This window comes from Dromaius novaehollandiae, chromosome Z (assembly GCF_036370855.1).
Source record: "Dromaius novaehollandiae isolate bDroNov1 chromosome Z, bDroNov1.hap1, whole genome shotgun sequence".
Taxonomy (NCBI): domain Eukaryota; kingdom Metazoa; phylum Chordata; class Aves; order Casuariiformes; family Dromaiidae; genus Dromaius; species Dromaius novaehollandiae.
The window spans coordinates 55,461,757-55,486,593 of record NC_088132.1 but is presented as its reverse complement, the minus strand read 5'-3'; the positions used below and the strand labels follow the sequence as shown (position 1 = coordinate 55,486,593).

Below are 24,837 nucleotides of genomic sequence, written 5' to 3'. Positions count from 1 at the left end.
ATGAATAATATGCACAGTAGGGACAGAGTGAGCTGTTTCCTTTACATATCCTTTCTCTTTTGAGAGGTGAGAAGGAGATGGCTGCATGGTTCATAGGTTGCTGCAATTGTAGTGCTTTGTCTGTCACCATTAATAGGTTGCTGCCTGTCTTCATTCTTCTCCCAATTTATATAATTAGGATAATAGTGCTAACATATTCTGTCATAGAAGTGTGCAGGTCAAAGACATCTTTTTTCTCCAGGCTTACAGCTTTCTTTCATTGCAATAAACCTCATTTTTCAACAGGGGAGGAGAACTCTCTTGGAAGTTATGCAAGCATCTTTCTCCAGAACAGTGAAAGGCATACAGTTTTCACAACTAGATATAAACTAGTATAAACTCAAATTGTTGATATAGGTAAATGTATTCTTGCCATATTCTAAGCTGCCATCTTCCCTTTCTCATGACTCATCTGTCATTATGCCTGATAAATTTTGTTCAGCTGTGTGCTTCTCAGAGGGGCAAATAAGCCCTGAGCAATCATGAATATATGCCTACTCAGTGGCATCAGTTATCTGAAGTGTTTATTTTTTCCTGATCATACCTCTAGACTATTGGTTCTTGATTTCTGCTAGAAGCAGTGACAGATTCCATAAGCAGCACAGATGTTATCTAGCAGCTCTGATGTGCTGTCTGCATTATTTTTTTTTCATACAGGAAAATTCCTACTTTAGAGGTTAACAGCTACATCCTAATGAATGTCAGGCTACTCTCTTCTTTTAGCTTTGCAGTAAGAGTTAGGTACTCTTTAAGTGGAATTCCAGTGAGCAACAATGAGCCCTGTATCTCTTCAGGAGTGATTTCCTTCACTCCTTCTGCGAATCTGTTTCACGTAGTCAGTGTAAGAAAAAGGAGTGAGACTAGTAATGCCACTGAGAAACTTCCATTTTGTTTAACTACTTACAAATCAATTGTAGTTTTGCAGTAAAAATCCTACAGATTTTACAGAGATTAAGCAACAGCTGTATAATCTATACAGCACCCATACAAACCATAGCACTATATAAAGCTAATTTATTTTATGGAAACTTACTTATTGCATTTATGACTTGTAGAATTTTTGAATTTCCCTGATTTATCTTTGTAGAATTCTTTTATTCATGTTATTGATTTTTCTTCTCCCTTACTTTTTGGTGTTATTTCTCTTTATTGTGCACAGAGTCAGATCACCATCTCAGGATCGGTAACAGTATCATGCACTGATTTTTTAAAGAAAAAACATATTTTGGTATTCATTTATTGAAGCTGCTAGCTCTGCATGCAAGTCCTCACATTTGTTAATACTCATAAACTATGAAAATGCTCTCTGTGACTAGAAGAGATTCAAACTTTACTTAAAAGTCTGTAAATAGTTGTACGGACAAAGGCAAAGTAGTCAAATAATGCAATATTACTTTTATAAATAATAAAATTAAAAACACTCCTATAAGCTTAGCAAATATAGAAACTTCTGCTCTGCTAAGAAAGTCTAACACAACTTTATAGAGAAACAGTTAATGTTGAAATGATTTTTTTTTTTTTTTTTCCAAACACTTTTACTGGATATGGGCTATAGGGAGATTGTTTTGACAAAACCTAAAATTGAGATCTAAATTGATCTCATATACTCTTTAGATGTTTTATACTCTTAACAGAAATATTAAGAAGATTTTGAGAAGCTTATTTCTTCCTCAGATTAAACCACAGAGACCAAAAATCTCCTAGCATGGAAAATAAATGTTAGACAAGATTTTATTTATTCCCAAACAAAATGATGTATACATTGTTCCTTCGTGAATGTGGTCGCTTTATTTTCAAGAACTCTCTGACATTGCAGTTAGAGTTGTGTACTTTGTTATTTCCAAAGTGCTGCGTGCTACCAAGCTGCCTTTCCCCTCCTACAGCATGCTGATCTGCACTGTAGAGAATGTACCATTTTTCACAAGAACAAGGTGACATGTTATGAGAGCGGGTGGGAGTGGGAAGGAAGCCTGTGGTTGGCAGGAAGGCCTGGCTTCTTTAGTATAAGCATTTGTTTTTTAAAGTGAGTATGAAAGGGAGAGAAGAGAGTGAGAAATGGAAAAAAAAGAGTGTTTGGGGGAGTATTTCTGACAAAATATGATTTGCATGTGGGAAAATGGGTCCTGTGCTCACAAAGAGACAGAATAAAGCCATTATATCATACATCTTGTCTTCTTCTAGTGATAAAATAACAGCTTGAAACTAAGAGTCTACACAAAGGAGGAATCACTCACATACTATCCCTTTTGATTAATTGCCTGCATATGTCTCTGGTGTTAAATTACCTTTGGCCTGAGCCATTTACCTGAGTGTTTTTCAGGAAAGGGAACTTCTAAAGCCTCTCCATTTTGTGGCTTGAACCATGTCTATCAAAGTACATTTCAAAAGATCTCTCAATCAGCCTGCAAATCCCTTTTTTATGCAGAGAATCTACAACCAGCTCCTTACCTTTTCACAACTGCATGCCGATGGTTTGGAGAAGCAGTCTTAATCAGAATTGCCGTTGGTTTTGGTTTAGCAAAACCGGTCAGCCTCTTGATCACTTTCCTTGTGTCATCCACTTTTCCATGGCTCTTACAATCTGTCTACGGAAGTGATCAGACAATCCTTTGCAGCTACAGCAGATGTTCACCCGAACAAGCACCAAACCTGCTGCATTAATTTGCTAAATCTGCTAAATTGCTAAATGCAAGCAGTTTCTTCCTTTAGAGCGCTTCCATGTGCCTGGGCATTCGTGCTGTTGCTACTTCATGCACTCACAAGGAGGAATAGTTTCCACTGTTCACAATGCACCCAATATAGTTTGCAAGTTCTGTATCTATGGTCCTGTAGTATTGTGGCTATCTATGAAGGGATCAAATTCTGTTCTTAATCATGGCCTTTAAATTTTGTGTACAAGTTAATTATATGCTTTCCACTGCTAATCAATTATGCATCAGTGATGAAAAAGATACACAGAACAATGCGTATAATCATGTTACAGTATAAATACCTCATTACTCATTTTTCCTTAGCTACTTTTGTATTTATGATCACTACCTGGGATAAATCATTGTAGGCCATTTCTGTATTTTGCTTGATCACTTCTGATTAAAAGTTCCCTAACCCTAACTGAATGCAGCTGAGGACAAACTGTTTGGAAATGTAGATCTGAAAGTGTCAACTTTAAGAGCCAGGTATTCCACTGGAATGAATAAGGGAAGTCCTCATCTCCTCAGAGGTGCTGTAGGAGTTTGTTTGCAGTCACATATCCTACTTGTAACAGCCAAAACAAATAGAAATGGACATCTGTGACTTAAAGCTGTGGTTTCCAGAATGACATACCTCATGTGGTTTCCAGAATGACATACCTCATGAAAGCGGTAGAAGTATTAATATCCTTTGGGATATTAATACTGTTGGGCCAGATGAGTTCTGCGAGCTCTCCATTTGGCATACTTTGGCCCTGCTTGATTATTATCACAATTTTAGACAAATAAAAATTAGCTAAAAGAAACAATTCACTCTTCATAAAGACTCAGATACTGTTACGTAATGGATAATGTGTAAATCTTTTCGTTCTGATAGATCTAGCACAGATTAATTAAGACTCACTGCTTCTTTAAAATGTCTGTAATTATCATGAGAAAGTTTAACAAAAGTCTTTAGCGAGAGGTGCTCAGCTTATTTCAGGTTGTGATCAGTGATGCTATTCTGCAGTTACTCAAACTATCAGCCAGCACCCAGTGTCACAATTTTTTGGGGTTTTTTTGATTGCTCTGGCATAGCACAAATTGCATTAATAGGATAACACAGCTTGTGCCAAATGATACAAAGAGATCCTTTGCACGCGTGTGCATGTTTGTGTGTCTGTGTATATATCTATGATTGTGGCAAGAAGAGGCACTATAGCTTTACATACTTCTGCCAGGTTCAGTCAGCACTTAGACGGAATAACGTGAGTCTGAGATGTACTGTACAGAATAACGAAGGGATGCGCTGCCAGTGCATCCCATTGATTCCTGAAATGGAAAAACATGTAGAAACATATAGCATGCTTTAATTATATGTGGTATTTCCTCAGTTGTTATTATCTTGCACACAGACTGATAAGAATACGTAGTTCCATGTTGAAGGCTATAAATAGCCAGAAAGCTCAATTTTTCTGTAGGGTTGTCAAGCTTGAGGGGTCATTGCAGGTGTGTACGTGTGGGGAGGCAGTTCAGGAATTACCAGGGGAGCATCTGCCTGATTCTGAAGAGGGGAATAATAATTTGGTATTGCACCATTATGTTTCATGAAGTATCCTGGAGTAGGCAGTTAAGTTAGTAAGGAAATTAGGATGGGAAAATTGGCAGTAAGGGAGGTTAGTAAGGGAGACATGTAAACTGTTACTTCCTTTTTTCTGTTGTGAGAGGGCAGGCGAAGAGAGATTTCCTTGCTCTGCTGAATGTTGCATGAAGAGGAATGGTATTTAATAGGGACCTTGAGATGACTTCTACATTACGTGGCTAGCTGTGTAACAGACGTTTGTGTGAGAGTGCACTAAATGCTTCTCATTACATTAGTGGATACAAGCTAACCTTTGAAAGGTAGGTGTTTCTGGCTTTGTAGGTAAATATCCGTATCTGAAGCAAAATGAGAAAATGTGCGTCTTTTTCCAGTTGGTTTCCAATATGTTGGGATAAACATTGCTATTAATAGCAATTATAGTAATTTTGGCACTCAAAATGTTATTTTCTGGATTCTAATAGCTTATTCCCTGTACTTGAAAAATTATATGGGACTTACTCCTTATGAGTCTAGACCTGAAGGAAAAAAATGTTGACAGCTATATCCAAATAAATACTCAAGCTGCAAATATTTCTTTTTTTTTCCCTTTTTTTGAGTTCTGCAGCTTAACCTGAGTTCTGCAGCTTAACCCAGTGAGACTGTTGTTTGCAGGAACGAAGTGGCGCAGCTGCGTCACACGTATCACAGAGTCTGTTTCTGACAAGTTGGAAGCAGATCTTTATTTTTCTCTGTACTTTTTTATCTCATAGATTCCCAAATGGAACTTCCAGGTTGAACTTGCACGAGTCTAGCCTGCTGTTAAAGGTGTGCAATATCATCAAATCAGACAAATCATTGTTTGAGACACAGTTCACCTCTTGGCAAACTCTTTTTTTCTCATGCCTTCTGCTAGGGATCTAAAATATTTTGTTCCAGGAAAGAACGGAGTTCATTTAGGAACTGTTATCCTCCCCTGATCCCTTACTCAGGACTACCAAGTTTTATTTGTTATGTTTTGTTTTACTAATAGCTGTAGCCAGGAACCAGAAAAGTGAGTACTGGTACTCTTGAGAACAAGTTTTATGAGATTTCCAGTCCAATTGTGCAGACTTAGGAAGCTTTGATAAGCAGCGAGTCCTGAACGCTGAGTTTCCTTGGAGTTCAGCATTTCAGTTAAAAACTCCAGATGGAGCTGCTTGGGAAATACTTACTGACTAATTTTACAACTGGCAGTGTTCTTCATCAGAAAAAGTTGTGTGACAAATAATCAGTGGCAAAGATCATCCAGCTTTCCTTCCTTATGAGTGGAGAGTTGTTAGGAGTTGCCCAGATGCTGTTGCCAAAGTTAGATGTTGCCACCACGCCTTCCAGGGAGCTGCAACGCACAGTGTTTTCTGGGGTGGCATTGGGGGCTGATGCTGCTGCCACAGCTGAGATGCAAACGTCCTTTCTATTGCAGGCTGCATTTTTAATGCTTATTCACCACACTGTTTTTATCAGACATTTGTGTATGTTTTTTCCTGGCAGAGGATATTTTACTGGAAAATCAGTAGTGAGATGAAAATAGAGATTAAAACTAATTTGTTTGGAATCTGCCTTCTAATTCAATAACCCTGAATATTATTCCTTTCCTCTCAATATTCACCTACTCCATAGTGAATTTGAATAGACTCCTGTTTATGTTCCTGAATTGGGAGCCCTTTGAATTTAACAAAATTGTTGCTTAGCAATTTTAGATAACTGGCTAAACATTAATGTGGAAATTAAGTTGAACCTCCCCTTGCAGCTTTGGTAGAGCAATAGCCTTGAATTAAAATGATCACTCAAAGATGAAGTTCAGTTTTGTCTCAAGTGATCCCTGCTGTCTTTATGAGAATTAAGATCCAGGGGAGCATGAGAATTTTTTTCACTTTACCAGAAATTTAGGAACCCATTTCTTATGCCCTCTACCCCCCCAAATTAACAGCTTCTTTGGGTTTATCAGAGCAGCCGACCCTCTCAGCGATAAGTATCGGTACTAGACATTTGCTGAATTATGACACTTTGAACCACATATTTCCCGACCTATCATACAAAGTTCAGAGCAGCTACATGGAAAACTGCCTGCTGCATAGATGTGTGCAAGCAAACTGGCATTGACAGTTCCTTCATCTCAGACAGGATGTTAATACAATGCCTGCTTTTATTCCCCCAAACGGGGTCCTACTGTGATTAATTGGATGGGAGGCTGAATTTATGTTTTCTAGTGGTTTAGCTGAGCTTCTGTGGTAAGCTTTTAGGTAGGTGGTATCTTCTGCTGCTCTCCTAAGCTGAGGAGAAGAAACTTGAATGGAACTTTGACCTTTGCATGCTAGAAACAAGCCCCTAGTATGTTGAAATTATGGGTACAGAGTTTGACTAAATAATCTGGGCCCATAATGACTGTGGGGTTTTTTAGATTCCCTAGTATCTTCCTCACATCTGGAGAACCCAAAGATGTATGTGAGCTTTGTGAGACAGGGAGGAAAGGGTTGGTTTTTTTTTTTTTCTAGCCTATGTGTTGCTTATATAATTAACATTTGTTTATGCTACTACTGAGTTGCTTTATTGTCCAATCGTAAACGGTCTGGGAGCTGCTTATAAGGTGGACGTTTTGTTCAGAGAATTTTGTTGACTGATACGCAACCTGCCAATTTTTGTTTTGCATGACAGTCAAGTATCTGTTCACAGATGGTCTGAAAAATGATACGTTTGGGTCTTTACAATTATTGTCTCCTTCCCATTTAACCTTTACTCCTATTGTCATAAGAAAGGCTGAAAAAGTTTTGTAAAGTACTTCCTTTAGCTCATGTAAAAAGCCCAGACCGGCTAATAGAAAAAAATCCAACCGCTTTTTTTGCAGTCTTCCATATGATCTCCTTTTCTATATGTTGTCATAGAATTTATTTTAACCTTTGTTTTGCGGGAAGGCAGACTTAACGTTTTAAAGGACTGAAAGCTTAATTTGAATAGTTCCTGAAAAGACTATAAAGGTATGCAAAGATGATTATTGTATTATTTGCTATGCTGTAAGATTACTGATAGATTTACACAATGTGTAATTTTTAAAAAATCAGGAGCTGAAAATCCCTTAAAATGCACAAACACTTCAGCAGGTAAAAACTGTGTAGATGTTCCCTGAAGACTAGGAGATGTAGCAGGAACACAGGCAAACACACTTGGCTTGCAGTACAAATTCAAAGGAATATCAACTATTTGTAATGTTACAATTCTTGTGATTATTCGCAGAGGATAATTCAAATATTAGTGCAGTCAGAAAAATCTAAGATGTGCTAAAACAATCACAAATAAAATTGTTCAGATATTGCAACTACCAAAAAGGCTTTTTTTCTTTATCACTTGTTTCCTATAGTTCTTTTACATAAAATAACCCATAAGAAAAAATGTTGCTATCATATGCCACATTTGACATGGTATTCTACAATATGTAAACACAAATGACAATTAATGGCAACAGGGCTTTTTCTTAATAGAAATAAAAGGAAACATATTTATCTATGTACAATCCAAGTCACATTCTATTGATCAGAAATTTTTTTTGACTCTTTTCCCATGAAGTACTGGAAATAAACATCTTATAGCCAAAATAATAATAAGAAAATGTTCACTGCTCTCTCTTACAAGTTCCCAAACGTATATGTGGCACAAATACCTTTTAGAAAACTTTAAAATGATGGTGTATTTAGAAAATAAACCTAAAGGAAGAAAAAAAATACTTATAATTCAGATGTATTCTGGTTTTGTACACCTGTGAGAGCAATCTTCATTCACATTTCTGTATAGTGCATATAATCCAGCAGTGCTGAAATATTCAACAATTAATTATTCAACAATTATTTCAACAAATAACATCAGGTTTCTAAATCCATTTTCACACAGCATATACTTTCTGCCCTTATATTCACAAATTTCTTTACAAGAATCGTGTCAGCTTGTGTCTGTCATTAGAGCATTTCCAGAATCCGTAGTTACTCTGTGCAATGTCTTCAATATTCAGTATTTTTTTCATAGAGATATTTATAAATAATTTATCTTAAGGCACCAGATTTGGATGCTTTGGTTTACAATTTCCCTAAAAGCTTGAACTAGAATGTTACACATACAAGCACACATATACACTCCTTTTGTGGAAACAAGTGTGATCTGAAAGTGTATGCAGGTACACCAAAACTTAGCATTAGATTTTGGTGATGACATTAACTCTTTGTTGGCTTTTCCTGCTGTTGCTGAAAGAAAAAAGATTAGGGTGCTGTCCAGTGAAAATGCTACTTACAGTTACAAAATATATTCTAGTAAATGCAGTATTCTAAAGTTAGAGGTATTCTCTATATGGTTAGAACATATGCAAATGCTAATGCATACACCATGTTTATTTTTCTCTCTTTAGCAGAGGAGTGAACAATGTTGTTTTCTCTGAATCCACATTTTTATCACAATATGCTGAAAATGAAAATACAATCTTGTATAGCTGCTGAACTTTAGTGCAAAAATAAACTGCAGACTCTTTTTTTAAACTTCCAAAGGCGATTTATATATCTTTAATAACAAGTTATGTAAGTTATAACTATGGGTATATTTGCAGTGTTTAGTAACTTCACATCTTCTTTTCAAGTGTGAGACTCTGATATGCTCTCCTAAGAGAACATCTCTATTAAAAAAAAAAAATCTCAACAGTACATGCTAGTCATATCTATAGCAGTAACCCTGTTTTTAAGGATTTTTGAATGACATATTTTCAAATTTGAATGGTTCTTTGCGTTTAAAGAAATCTTTTCAGCCTTGTTTTAACAATATACTCTCCTAGATTATTATAATTATCAGGACAACCTTAGCGTTATGATTAGGACTCAAAATAGCATCTTGATCTTAAATACATTTTTTAGACATTTATATTTTTCCCTATTCCATTAAACAAAAGCTTTTTCATTGGATACATATATTTTATAGACTTCTGGATTTAATTTGAATTTAGAGCATAATCATGGCAAAAAATATCGACTTTCTTATCTTAACGTTCTGTTCTTTAAATTTCTGTGATTAGAAAAATCCTTTCTAAAGCAAGAGTGTCTTAAAAACAGTTTTCTGTCCATTCCCTTAAATATTTTGCAGAAATTAAACACAATCACTATAGCTCTGTGTTACACTATTGTACATCAGCTGGTGCATGTGATTCCCATAGGATTTACCTTACTAAGACTATAATCCCTTGACTTGATTTGATAGTTAGATTGTATTTGCAGTGGAGGCTTCAGGCAAAAGAATCAAATGCATACTTGGAATTATTTCTGACGTGGGTGGCTACAACATGGATGTTTCAGCAGCATATTTCTTAGAACAGAATGATTTCATATGTTGCAAGGACCAGTGAAAGTGAAATTAGAAGTCTGAAAGGCATGGGATACTTGATTTCAGCTGCTTTTTAATAGTCACTTCTTCTGATGCTATATGCGTTGGCAACCATTTATGAAAGAAACTCAAACATTGGCATAGTGAATGATTAAATATACCTCTCTTTTAAACTGAGGTAGCCAAAGATCATGGCTAGACTTGATAATTCATGCTTGCAAGCATCACACTGCTCATATGAACTATTCCATTATAACTTTGAATGTGTGCATTTGATGGTTACTAAGGAAAAAGGAATGACTCTGTTATTGATCAAATATGCTGTTCTGTATGCAGTGAGTGGGAGTTCACCATCTTTATGCTTCTTTTCATCTCAGTTAATATGAATGGTTTTCTCTTCCAGCTCTGCCATTCTTCAGCAGGCTACTGTATGGAAACCTGATATCATAATTAAAGAAATGAAAAGGAGGGCAGAATCTTTGGCGGTTTAGATTCTTACCAGTATCAGACTGTTTGCTCTCTGGCACTTTTCTGTGAAAATGTGTGGAACTCAATTATTTTCTTGAGAATGCCTGACTGTTAAAGATGTGTATCTTTAAACTATCATACAAACATTTTTAGGTATGTGAATGAAAACTTTTTGTAATTAGTTTTTTTGTGTTGCATATATGGGAAGGGCTTTTTCATTTTTAATCTGTGGCTGAAAATTGCTCTGCTCCGGGCCTGGGGTTTGTATTCTTTATCCAGGTCAGAAAGTAACGCTGATGTTTGCCAAGCCTAAGCTTTCAAGGATGTGAGCCAGGCCAAATCATGAAGCTAGCTTAGAGCTCATGAGCGCATTTAGCAGAAGAACGAAAAAAGCACGTGAGAGAGAACAGCTATATTTGACATTTGCGGGTGGGGGAGATGCGGGGGGTGGTGTTTGCCTTCTGTTTTTTTGAGCTGTGAGTGTTTCCCTTCTACCTCACAGGGTGGACTGGGAGGGGGGGTCGCTATGATCTTCTCACAAGTAGAGTACAATTTTAGCCTATGTTAGGTACTAATGCAGCTTCAGGACATGATTCCAGAGTATTTCAGTGCAATTAATCTGTAAAATTTCTTTCTAAAATAGTTTTTTTTTTTTTTTTTTTTTTTGCTAGGAAAAACACCAGAAACATGTTGAAGTTACCCTTCATAACTTGAAACAAATTGCCCCTAAATCCTGTGAACTGAAATGAATTTTGTAGAGATAAACCCTTGAAAACAGATAGCTTTTAATCAAAACTTTTGACAAATTAATTACTGTGGTCAGGACTCATGTGCCACTGTAGTAGTATGGAAGAATAACATGCAGAGCTTACAATTGTTGTAACTTAGGTTTTTGACATCTTAAGTGAAATAGAAAAACAAGTATATATAGCATATATAATGCAGAATGTAACGTATTGTAAATGTTCCTCTTGAGAGTAAAACTTTAAAGAGGAAATAATGTGAATTGCTGATAGAGTCAGGTTTAATATGTAGAACAAGAAAAAGTGTAACAGAACTTTGCAACAGGGACTTCTGAAGAAGCATCTGTTCCCCATGTCACGCTGGCATGCCATGGCATCTTCAGATCTGGTCCCGAGTGTGGCAGTTCCAAATGTGGAATCCTCGATACACTGTTCCTGCAGGCCGTGATTGCTTGTGCCTTTTTCCCTTTATGAATTAGAGATAATTACATCTACCACTGAAAAGTGCTTTAGACTTTCAGATAAAAAGAGCTATCTAAGTACCAGGTATTATTGTAATTTAGCCTGTTTATGTCTTCAGGTATTGAGAGTTACATCTATTCAGGACCTCTTTTTTCTTTTCTTTGATGATAGTGGAAGCTTCAAAAGTGGTAGTTTTGGTTGTAGTGCACATAAGAAAAAATATCTGAAGATGAAACTGGATTTTGCATAACATAGTCTGAAGACAAGTACATGAACAGAGTGATTAAATTAAACTGAAAGAAGTAATTCACTGGAACTAGCAATGGTTGAATGTGCTGGCAGGTTAACACTGTGTTTGACAGCCTGTGGTAAAGGTTCTGCACCATCACTATATGAAGAGACTATTTGTAGAAACAGTTTATTTTCATCCCAACAGATGAATACTGGGGAAAAAAATGTTACTTGAAAGTAACTCACACTGAAGCAGCTGCTCACAAAGAGTATTGCTGGTTAGAAATATTGCTAATATTTTTAATGTAGAAAGATTGCTTCCTTCAGGAGAGAAACTGATACAGGAGGACTCAAAGAAACCAAATCTCCACGTGATTCCTCTTTTGGAATTGGTTATTTCACTGTGACGTTCTGATGTAGGCAAGTCTGGGCTGGGCAGTTCAATCCAGAACCTGCGCATCCGATACTAGAACATTGCAAATGTTGGGGTCCTGCTAGCAGGGAGCCTGCGTCTCTTTCCTTCCCTGGATCCTCAGCGAATATGAACTTAGAAGGAAGTGTGCATATGTTCTGACTGATCTGAGTGGAGTTTGTGTGGTTAGCCCTGAAACTGCTGAATGCCAAGGAGAGCACACTGTGGGAAGGATTGCTCTAAAACTGCCTTTTTAATATTCTTTCCTTAAGCATTTGCTGCTGGATACTGAGCTAGATAAAACCTCAGTTGACAAAGTATGGTTATTTTTGGTCCTCTTTCAGCCCATGTAAACTTTTAGCAGTGCCTGAGAGTCTAAGTCATGGATGGAAACAGTATTATGCTAGGGGTTGTATAATCACAGAATTAAGAACTGTTCCTAGCCTAAAGAACAGGTAGGAGAAGTATATGGAGAATCCCGGGAAGGATGCAGCAGTACTAAAAGGCTTTTGCAACTGTTTTGTAGAATGCTAGATGCATAGAACGAGGATATATGTATTTTGTAAAACGCAAATATGGCTTCGAGGTGTAATTAAAGCCTTGATCCTTGCAGCTCAACATCTGACCCGAAGTTTGTCTTGGTTCCCAGTTTTAGTCTGTTGGTCAACATCCTTCCTTCTAGCTGGTACATCTGCCAACCTATAAAACTTCTCTATCATAAAACCCAGGCAATGTTTAAAGGAGGCTGATTATCTCCCCCAGTCTCTCAAGCATTTGTTTTGCATTAGCAGAGTGAAGAGCCTGCGCTACTGAGTGGTTAATAAGCAAAGGGACCCAGTAAAGTTATGATCTGATTTTTGCCATTGTCTTCACTAGAAGTAGACAAGTCTCGCAGTGTGAGATGGTGCACCACGTTCTTGTGTTGACTGGCCACATACCTTTGTTTTTCCTTTGTTTCTTACCTGAGGCACAGAACCCTATTTATGCTAGGTACTCTATAGACCTGCTATTGAGGCAAGACTCTGCTTGTCAGCCTGATCAGTATTATCCCACTCTACTCTCCTATTTGTCTATATCCAGTAGTTGCTTTGGATTAGTAACATGCTTAGACCGCAAGCTCTTTGGAGTTGGAATCACTTTTTTTTCCCGTGAACACTGTCTTCCACTGTGGGGTTCTAGTTCAAAATTTCTTGCTGCGTACTCTGCATGGTCACTTTGTGCAGGTCCAGTGTAATTGCATATGGATGGGCAGAGCAGGTGATGTGTGATCCGGCCAGGTCCATGAATGTCACCTGTTTTTTGCAGTAGACAAGATAGCTTGGAGTACCTCCTCGAATAGTACCACTGTCACCTGTTGCAAAGGCAGTCATGATTGCAGGATAGCCTGGGTTTGACCTGTTTACAGTATGTACAGCAGCAGAGATTTGGGTTATTCATAAGTAGTGATATCTCAGCAGAACCAGATCAAGCTATATAGTGGACTCCTTAAAATATACATAAACATGTATGCTATGCATATGGAGCTGTTGCAATTGTCCTGTTAGCTTAGGGTTTTCTTTGGAGTTACATTAAGAGAGGATTAGGTGGGCAGAAAGAGAGAGGAGGAAGTAACTAGCAGCAGCAAAGCCAATGTTTTAGAAGAAATTTATATCATGAAAAGTGCAGAAAGCACTATGATGGCACCATTCCCTGGCAAACTGATTCCCTGCTTAGATTGCTTCAGTAGTTGTTGCATCAAATTTTAGTCAGTAGTTTTGGAGTTTCTTTCCCAAAGTCCACATAGCTTCGAAAGTTAGGAAGAACGAGGACAATTCTAGTCAGGGACTTGATTTTGCATGTTTTTCCATTTATATTAATGCTGTTGTGGTTTAAAAAAAAATCTGTTGTTGTTGTTTTGTTTACTGTCAAATTTGAAGCCCTTTCTATTTTCAAAGGCGAAAAAACCAGGAAGTAACAATGCTCACTGATCTTAGTTGTTTCTGGATATCTTTGCTATTTTTCTGAGGTTTTATGAGACTCCTGCAATTAATAGCACTCTTCTATGCAATTTGAATGTTCTTGAGTATCTTTTATGCATTTTCACCTTTTGGATAATGAAAAGACCTGTTTCCTGACTTTTCTTTTGCTTTTACAGTCAATGTTCACTAACTTTTCTCTAGATTAGTAATGCGTCAGAATTCTCCTGGTATCAGCAATGCTACATTCCAGCACTTTGAATGGTGGGTATTTTTAGCAGTTGCTATACTGACTGGAAAGGAGCTATCACTTTAGTTTTGAATAGATTCACTGGTATGTATCTAGATAAAATTTTGCACTCGTGGAGTCTTCTGATATATAGGTGGATGGATTAAAAAATAGTGGCAGTTGTCTAGATTTTTAATGAAAAAGTCACATATATAAATCCACTTAAGCTTATTTAGTGAACACTTTTCAAATAAGTTCTAATTTTGAGGCTAACCTAATTCATCTGTTCCTGATGGGCATTTTAATGGTATGAGAAGTATGGATAGTAACAATTTCTACCACATGCTGGCAGTCCCTGGCTCCCACTGTTCAGTTGCTAGTCAGTTCAGGACTGAACAGCCACAAGCCAGAAGTGTGCTAAATCCCATTCAAAAGGTTCTCACTTTGTACTGTCTCCTGGTGACAGACCAAAGGAGATCACCTGCCTTGCTTATGCAGGCCTCTCCACCCTGGTCACTGATGACTTCCATCTCCATCTTCATGAGGGGCAGTTCTTCATCTTCAAGTCCCCAAGGATTGCTCTGAACATTGTCATCTCTGTTTGAAGTGGGAATGTAATTGGTCCCTTTGACGTGAATTGTGCCAGGTCCCCCTTCATGTTCTTGCAGAAGTGTTTGCTTGGGAACAGCACAGTAGATCATGCCTTTCTGGTGCATTGCCCAAGAGGAACTGCTGGACAGAGGCTTCTTTTTCTGAACGAGTCCCAGCACCCTTGTCCTGCTCCAACCTGTATTACTTGAGGGAGATCCAAGGACTCTGTGTATTGTCCAGCATGCCTGGCTGAAGGCTTGGCTCTGCCATGCAGCTGTCAGAGCTGCTGAGTATGGAGCCTTGATAAAGCCTACTTTTGCTCAAAGCAAGTTCTGAGGGAAAATCCTGAGGTAAAGCCAGGCATCCAAACAGAAGGAGGCTAAGCCTGCGTACAAAGAAGAGTGACAACACTGATTTTTGAGTACTGGGGTGAGAACAGAATTTTCACCCTACAGTTTACTCCTTATAATTTACTTTTTGGGACTGGAGGGTGGGGAATGGGGCCAGAGGAGATCCAGTACACCCCAGTGCTCTTTGAACCTGTTTTTGAGATGTTTATAACATATGTTCTTTTCTTGGATACCAGTGAGCCATTAACTCCACATAACAAGATTCTTTAAAAAATTTTACACATCTGTTTTTAAAACTTGAATTACTTGATTGGATATAGTTAAAAAAAAAAAAAAAAAAAAAAAAAAGGAGCAAGTAAGTAAGTAAAGTAGAGTACATTCAGTACCCCAATCAGTATAAAGATGAATAACAAAGAGCAGTAATCTGTCTCTTCCCCAAGCCAGGTTCACATTTTATGCCAAAATTTCTGAGTATCTTGAAAAGTCAGAGAGATTGCTAAGTAACTACCCTAAGCAAGGGACAGACCAGAAAAGTTGGGTAATGATTTTTACTGTATGACTTCATGGACTCAGTTCAAAGATGATAGTGTTGCACTGTGACTGGTGATGTTAATGGGAACTGTGAGATAGCATTTACAGTTAAATTTTTTTAAGGATCCACAGGAAAATGATATAAACAAGATTTTCTCAGGAATCAATCTGCAGGTGTATTTTTTGAATGGTGAGTGTTGCTTGAGGATTTTTTTTCTTATAAAGAGCAATAAATTATAAATGTTGCATAAAGAAGGAAACACATCCTGGATTTCTGATTTGTTTGGTAGGCAAATTCTGACAAAGGTCAGAATGGAGTTAATAGATTTCCAGCTTTGTTTTGAGAAAGATTATATTTCACCAATTTAGATATTTATTTGAAGTCTGGTACATGAAGATACACTTTGAGTCACCCACTTGGAATTAAATTCACATCTACACCTGTGCATCTGTGTCCTACTAAGTTCTTTTCTTATACAATCGAAGATCTCTTTTTGTAGATTCAAGGCATCAACATTAACTACTGACAATGTGAATGTGAGTGAACATTTTGCTTAGTCTCTGCAACAAACTAATTACTGTTTAAAAGATGAAATTCAGAGACCAGCAGAAGTTTGCTGAAGTGGTCCCTGGAATTTTTTCCTTTTTCCTTTTTTAATTTTTTCTGCAGCTAACTGAAAACTGTCTCTATAGGTTTCTTTCCATTTTCCTTCCAGCTTAGCAAAACTTCTTTTCCTTAATGTTTTTTTGATAAAAGACTCTACTGCTTGAATATATAACTTGCATTGTGACTTTCATTGCTGCAATTAAGTGGCTAGCTGTACAGTGTATAATATGTATGCCTAATTGCTTCTGCAAAAGATTAACTGCGAAAGGCACAGGAAATTAACACACAAAATGTTACCTAGGTTACCTTTCCTTGAGTAAAGCTGCTGAGATTTTGTTTACTTTACTGTTTATGGGCAGTGAAACTCCTGAAGATGTTTTAATACGAAACTTCCATTAATGTTTTACCTTATATGTCAACTACTGTGTAATATGCCTCAGTTAAAAAACAAAAAACAAACAAACAAATAAAACCCTTCCATGAGCCATAAGTGCAGAAAATCAATTTGGTGCTTGGGGTCCAGCCTGTGGTAAAAGATGTATGACTGCAGTTAAACCTTTCTTTTCCTGCTTATCTTTCCAAAACTATAGAGCAACAGTCTGGATGTTTTTGGATCATCTTTAATAAAAATGGAACAAAACAAATACTGGCTTTTCTAAAAATACATCTAATGGGTTTTTAACAGAATAAATAGAAGTTTAATCTGTCTTTGCTATTTATAACAATGCAAAGGCTTTAGAGTAGCTTTTATGCTAAGAAATTGTGAAGTGCTGGTCATATGGAAGGGAATTTCGAGTTGTTCCTTGGACTCTGCAGTAAGTGATGTCGAAAGCAGCACAGTGTGAGATCAAATGTAACAAAAATGTAAAATTAAGTAGAGAAAGTGCCATACTGTACTGTACCATACTGCTTTTAAAAAGGAACATTTTTTTCTGTTGACCTTCCCCTCTGTCTTTGAACTACTATCCTCCCCTATTTCTTTACCGCCACTGTCTTCCCCTTCTAAATCATATTCACATTCCTTCTGTAAACTTCTTGATTATAGGCACTGTAAATTTTTGTTTGGCCCTGTCTTTTACTCTTCTCTTCCATACAGCAAGGAGACCTATCTTATGTTAATAAATCAGACAAATATCCTTCATCTTCCTAAAACTGTATACTGACCCAAGTAGTCTGTGTTAGTTATAATGGACAAGGTTATATTCTACTTTCTTGCAGAAGTTCAGTAGCCAGATGATCATATTTGAATGTCATCTGTGTAGGCTTCCTTCCTTTTATTACACATACATGTTCTGTGTGCTCTCAACTTACCAACATTATAGATACTATATTTGAAAGATCTTTTTGGTGCTTCTGTTAACTTTAATTCCAGTGAGGTTTTTTTTTCTTTTCCTTTACAGGGTTTAACAACTCTGAACGCATGTGCGACAAAGAGTTCATAATACGCAGAGCAGCCACTAATCGTGTCCTGAACGTCTTGCGTCACTGGGTCTCCAAGCATTCTCAGGTATTCTTCTGTTCTGCTCTTGTGCTGTCTGTCTGTAGAAGGATGCGAGCTGACCTCAGTCTGGTCATGGAATTCATACCACTTTGGTTCTATCCAAAACATACTATGAGGCAGTGGTGCTGTATAATGTAGCAGAGGTCAGACTGCTTGATGATAATAATAAGGAAAATTTGCCTATTAAAGCACACAGTTTTATAAATAAAGAATCTTTCATCTAGCCTTGCAAAATTCTATGAAAATAGTCAATATTTCTTGTAACATTTTGTTTGACTGCTTTACTGCATGTTGAAATATATACATGAGAAATGCACTAAACAACATCTAGATTGCAGCTATATTTATTGTAAAAATTAAACCACAAATTCAGTTCAGAAGTTAAGTTCAGAGTGCAGTACTATCTATGCACATACTGATCATGTTCCATTAGTCTGATATCCTGCCTGACAGCATATATTGCTTCACAACACCTGGTACTTCAGTGGAAAGCAAATAAGTCCATAATCCAATCATGCAAAATTGTGTTAAGTTCTAGGGTTTCCTGGCCCCTAATGTTGTAAAGTGTTGTGTCTGCTTTATCTATTGAAGATGAGGCTCTACTTAAGAGCAGGTTGTATTTATCTTTCAGATTGTCAGTGTTGATACTGCAGACAGTTTGGTTCTGTTACTTTGACTGAATGTATTAAAATACCTGTGCTTACCTACTTGTGTATTTATTGTGGAGCATATGCAAAAAGAAGCACCACTCCTCCATGGAGGTTCCCTCTACAACCCGTTACAGGGCTGTGGGTGTGATATGTACTCATGATACACTGTTGACTGAGGGAAAAAGAATCTGAGTAGCTAGTAGAATTTCATGTATAGCAACATTATTTAAGTTGCCAGGTGAAATGAATGGTTTTAGATTTTCATGTGCATGTAGAAAACTACCAGGCAAATTGATCAAAAGAAAGAAGGAAAGAGAAAGAAAGAGAGAAGGAAAAAGAGAGAACTATGGAAGCACATGAAAGATTTCTGTAAGCCTTGGATAAATGATACTTCATGGCAGTTATAGAGTGCTTTGTCAGTCCTTGCTAGTAATCAGGAAACTTGATCTGGAAGATGTTCTATTGCAGAGCTGGCTGCAGCAGTCTCCATGTCAAACTCAGTTCCTTTATTTCTGTGAAATGGGTTTAATTTTCATAGAGGTTAAGTTTGCTAGACAGTGAAGCCAATAAGAATGCATAAGTGGGAAAATTTGTTGTGTTCAAAAAGCTAACAGCCCAGGAGAGATTAATAAAATCTCTCTTGGTATTATGGGAATGATTCTGAATTATTGCAAACAACCTTGAGAATTTAGTTATACTGGTAGATGGCTACCTGTTAAATGAAAATCATTGCATGTCAAAATCTTGAGCTGTAGTGGAGTGGCAGAAGTCTATTATTACTGTTCTGTGTCACAGTAGTGTACTGTACTCAGTTACTATGTCACTGCTACAAATAATATTTAATAGTGCGGTGAGTTGAGCTGACCCTTTATTACTGATTGAAAGATTAATTGATGCAATTGTGAAGATGCAAGGAATCATCAGACCTTTGTCTACATTAAGCAACTCTCTACAACTAGTTAAACTGAAGTTTACATTTCTTGACTGACCCTGATTGTACTGTGGTGTTGTAAACACAAACCAACTGTAAAGAGTGTAAGCATTTGCCATTGTAGCATTTTGCCAAAAATATGATTTGTTTCTTTAAAAATATAGTGTTGTTATGTGGGTTTTCATTTCAAGTGTACTCATGCTATGCAAAAATATATAATGCTGCTCTGTATACCTTTGCACTTATTTCTACCTAATGTTTTACAATTATTATTTTTTTAAAAATATGAAAAAGACTAAGAGAATGGGATAAGGAGATAGAATCATTTCAAGTCCAACACTGTGCATTTTCAAAGCTATTATTTGGACTCCCTAGTCACTCACTGCCTTTTACTTTTTGCCATGGCAAGAGTGGCAAATTTTAATTCTCTACATCTCTTATTTGCTGTATTGGAATACTAGATTATTTTTACATGCAAGGGCTTTGGCAAAGAAAGTAACTAACGCTACAGCAACAGAGCCTGTAATAAGCTTTTTGTGTTGTTTACTTGAGAGATTAGGGACAGAGGAAGGACACAAGACCAAAAAAACCAGAAATGACTGGCTAGTTTTGGCCAAAATAGGACCAGAACTACTATAAGGAAGCAAGTGAAGAATTACTGTTTGACCAAACAGTATAAAATGTTGGCAGTAAAGATCTATAGTCCTGGAAGAGCAGTAGCTCAGAGCCTTATTTTACAATAACCATGCAAACTGCAAACCAGAGAGCCCTTAGCCACCAGAGTTTGGTGAGGAAATGCTTATTAGATTTCCAAAATGACAAAGCAATGTAAAATTCAGTGAGATCAACAAACCTGCCTAAAACTTTATTGCATTTTGAGGTTTTTATATCATTCTCTGACCACTCAGTGCATCTGATGTTCTTCACCTTCTTCAGAAGCCACGGGCAGATTTTATTCCCTTAAAAAAGGAGCCTGTTAACAAAATACTTTGATATTTGCAAATATCTCTCTCCATTTGGCTTTGAGCTTTGCTTTACTCTTTCTGCAAACATTCCCAACACCAGATGTGCAATTTCTCTCCTCTGTGGCAGCAGCTTCTCTCACTGCCCTGTAGAATTTCCTCCTTTTGATGTGACTGAGATTCTTGTGGTCACTGCTAGCCTATGCCACTGTAAGAGGTGACCTACTATATGTTTTTTTCTGTGAAAATGCTATTTCCTTATTACTAGATTAGAAGAGGAGCAAAAGCATTATATGGGTAATATGTGGAGCTTTGTTTAGTTCTCTTTTTAGGAGTCTGGACACTACTATAGAAGTGCTTAGTGTTGCAGCATGTGAATACCTCTGAGAGCATAACAGTAACTGTATTGATACTCTCTGATCCACTAGTAGCAATCAATTCTCTACAAGTTTTTTGTCTGCCTAAATTATCATAGTGATTTATGGTGTTCTAGTGTCCAAAGTATGTGAGATGCTATACAAACACAGAAGAGTGTGCAGGCTATGTGCAGAAACATTTGTAATGTAAAGAGACTAATGAAAAGTGCGAAAAACATACATCATCCAACTTTTTTATTCCCTAGCACCCACCCCTCCTTTTGGGTCCCTTTGGCTTGCTTCGGTGTGCCCCTCTCTAGTACCTAACAACATGGGGCAGGGTTAGTATGTGAACCAAGGAATAGAAAAAGCATCCAAAAACATGGTTCAAAGCATTGTGTTTCCCTAGTTTTTGCTAGCCATGACTTAAAATTCTTGGCTGGAGCTTGGATGGTCTTTCCTCTGCTGGGCTATGAAATGAATTAGCTTTCTACAGTGTCTTACAACTATGTGAAGACAATGGTTGTGGGTATTTTATATATTTTTTTAAAAAGCTGTGATATTTTTACTTTGTTGTCTGAACATGGACAGTATTTAATATGTAATTTTGTCTGTGGTCAGAAAACAGAATCATTAAAATTAATAGTTGACCCTATTCAGTTAGGATGTATGTTAATAAAGCAGTTTTGTTGTCTTGAAATCATACAAAATAAAGCTTAGGAAAAGGATCCTTTGTTGTTTTGAAAACTTGGGTCATACACTGTTGGGGCCTCACTTAAATTCTTTGTAAGTATATATTGATAATGCCACATCTGCAGCCCTTTCAAGAAGACAGAAGGAACTAATTAATGTCTGCAGGAGTTACCAAGGCACAGATGTGAGTTTGGAAAAAACATTCATGATCATAACGTGACACATACTTTTTGTTTTTACCACACTGAGCAAAAGGAATCAGACCTATATTGCTTATTATTTACTTGTGCATGAAAGAGAAATCATTTAGGTTTTCCAGGGATTTATTTACATTTTGTTCTTTTCATTCTTTTCCTCCTCTTTTTACCCTGCTCTTCTCTGTCTGTCATTCAGCCACCTACAAGCCAACAGAGCATTTTTTCCCCCAAAATAACAGCAGAATGATCATGTTTGCATTTTGTTTTTAAAATGTAATTGAGAGGAACAGCGTAGGATTCTCTCATTGTAAACAATGGAAACACAAACGCTGAGGCAGACAGTGATTGTGAAGACAAGAGCTTTGCTGACTTGATGAGAATGGAAAGGGCTTGTGAGGACAAAACTCCCACTGACTCCTGTCAGAGGAGGAAAAAACAGGAAGGGAAAAAGAGGTAGAGGAGAGTCTTTATATGATTTTCATTATCCTAGAATCTTGCAGTCTACTTTTCTTTGTTTAACAGGACTGTTTTGTTTTTTATCTAAACACTTCAAGTTACAAGATTAAGTTTTTCTGCTTCTGTGGCAAGCACACCGAAATGAAACTCGTCCAAGGAGAAAGATTTTGCCTCTGCTGATGAAGAGAGGCTAGGCTTCTCCAGGTTTCCCAGTTGGGTGCTTGTTCACATTGGCTTCTCTGAAGATCTCTGCTGAAATGAATAGGCAAATCTTAACGCTGTTACTAACTAAATGGCTGTCAGACAGTGTCAGTGTATTATGAAGTTACCACAAGATCTGGGGAGCAAACCAAGAATTGAATTTTGAGAGTGTCGGTCATGATTTGGTGCCTGATTCCTGCCTTGCTTCAGCTGTGAAAAAATCTACTGCAAGCCATTTTCTTGTTTGTGCTGACTGAGCTGTGCTGGGTTTTCAACAGAAGGTTTTGCAGATGTAGTTATTGATACCACATATTGATTAGGGAAGGAAGACAGCTGTATACAGAGAATTATCTAAGCAAAGATGATTTTCCTTAGGTACCAGTAGTTTTAGTGTATGTTTGCATATGAATTGGCCAATTCCATTTTGTTTTCAGCACATTGGAGCAAACAATGACATAAAAATGCATTCATAGGAGCACCACTTGGCTCATGTTTAAAAGTATAAAGTAATGAATATGATGCCTGGCAAAGTTATAGCATATTAATTGTAACAAATTAGACTTACACCGCACTTACCATGTGATAATAAGATATGCTGTATTTCAACTATTTTTCAAATGATCCCTAAGAATCTGAAACCTCTATCTTGAAACAGAATAGAGATTTGTAGGGTTATTTCTGACATAAACACATATATCAATGCAAACTGTGAACTGTAAAAGAAAGGTTTCCACAGAATGTCAGCCTAGAACATGGGAACCGTAAGTGAACATGCTGACATACCATTAGTTACTGAGGAAAGAAATCATGTTTGCATAAACTTAAGTCATTTACAGAATAAAGCTATGTATTCAATAGTAATGTACTTAATTGTGGCTATGGTCTGTCCAAATACTGCAGAAACATAAGGGTTTGATATTCCATGACCCTTCAGGGAACGTGAGTCACCCTCACAATGCTAGCCAAGCATACAGGCAGTCAAACTAATTAGAAGTACACTGCACTCGCTTCTGCTGGAGCCTGACAGATCCTTCTTCAGTGAGTTCTTTTTGCGATGCTCTTAAGTATATTAGGTCCCAGAACTTAGGGCCAGAGATGTCGCATTTCTCATCTGCACTGAAAACTTTAATCTGACAGTACCTAGTGGCTAGATTCTTCTTTCAAGCTTTCTAGGTACTACCAGGTTACATAGTGCCTGGATAACAAAAGGTTTGTATGGTATGAGATGAGAATTATTCAGTCATGTTATTAATATAGCTCGTAATTTTGAACTAATTACATTCCATCAGGAATGACAGGCTAAAACTGATGCTTTAGAAGCAGGACTGGCATTCTCCCCAAATGATGATTCTTTCTTTGCACTTGAAACTGAGTGAAGACAAAGCAATCATCCTTTGCTTGCTTTTGAGATAAGCCAGTGATAGTTCAGGGTTAAATTTTCCTGATGAACAATTATAAGATCTTTTGTCTCTTTTCCAAATGTGTAAATATCTTGGTGCAGGTGAATTTATGAAAATTGCCCTCAGCACAAGCATTTGTGGTAGTTGAAGTGTGCTTTTATGCTGGCAAATGAAATATTATTGTAGAGGACTATATCACTGGAGTAGTTCCAGTTAACTGTGACAAAGTTTGATTTTCTGTGTAAAAGATTGAGTCATTCCACTGATTTCATTGAAATGACTATGGATTTACACTTTGGCATGAGAGCAGATATATAGATAGATAGATATAAATATATATAGATAGATATAAAAAATATTTAAAATATACCAACTTCCTTGAAAACAATCATTCAGTAATCTCTGCCCTCCTGGATATCTCATATTCTGGGCTTTAAGCAGGATTTTATCTTTAGCCCTTCACTCTAGAGTAATCAGTTACAGCCAGTAGCAATGCTAGTCTTTCTCAGTGTCTGTGCCCTTCTGCTATTTTCAGATTGCTTCTGCAGCTGGGGGCAAAGGAAAATGGGTCTGCACACCATATCTCCACTTTGTATTTGTATTCATAGAGACAACCAAAGACTGACTCTAGCTTTACTTGCAGTTTTCCCTCCCTTTCATATCTGATCTTTAAAACCTCCATTAGATTTTTCTTCCTCCTTTACAGATTAAAAACTCTTCCTTCACCTCCATCTGAGCATTTTCTCTTCCAGGTGCCACTCTTTAAAACTTTCTCATCTCACTGCCATTACATGAAAGTCCCACTGACCTCTGTCTTTGCCTGGCATTCCTTCCTACTTGATGTCTTTCTGGTTACTTCACCTTCCATTTCAGAACTGTCACCACTCTTGTTCTTTCCACAGGGTTCTCTTTTCTATCCTTTTACTTCTTCCTATTTCCTTCCAACAGATTTGTCTTCAGTTTCGCATGTTGGTGGCTTATGGACTGAAAGATCCTTACTATGTAGTTATTCATAGGATGAAGAGACATGGCTAGGAAGAGATTTCAGTTCATTGAATCTTGTTGCTTATAATGATAATATCAACTGCATCTGTGAGCGTCTGTGGGTATATGTTGGGCTGTATGTGCCAAAACTAGGAATCTTCCAAAGCAACTGAATTGGAAAGCAGTCAGCTTGCTTTCTTCCCTGCCTGGAAAAAAGCTTCCAACTTGGAAAGCATTCTGGGTCGCTTGATT

General features: G+C 37.2%; 1 protein-coding gene across 2 annotated transcripts in view; it reads left to right on the top strand.

Moving 5' to 3' along the window:
• Positions 1-24,837, top strand: part of LOC112983669 (ras-specific guanine nucleotide-releasing factor 2) — a 130,250-nt gene that overhangs the window by 78,017 nt on the left and 27,396 nt on the right. For both annotated transcript variants that reach the window (XM_026100946.2, XM_026100945.2), the window contains exon 18: positions 17,655-17,761. In XM_026100946.2, coding sequence (XP_025956731.1) covers positions 17,655-17,761 — 107 coding nt within the window. The remainder of the gene's footprint in view (positions 1-17,654; positions 17,762-24,837) is intronic.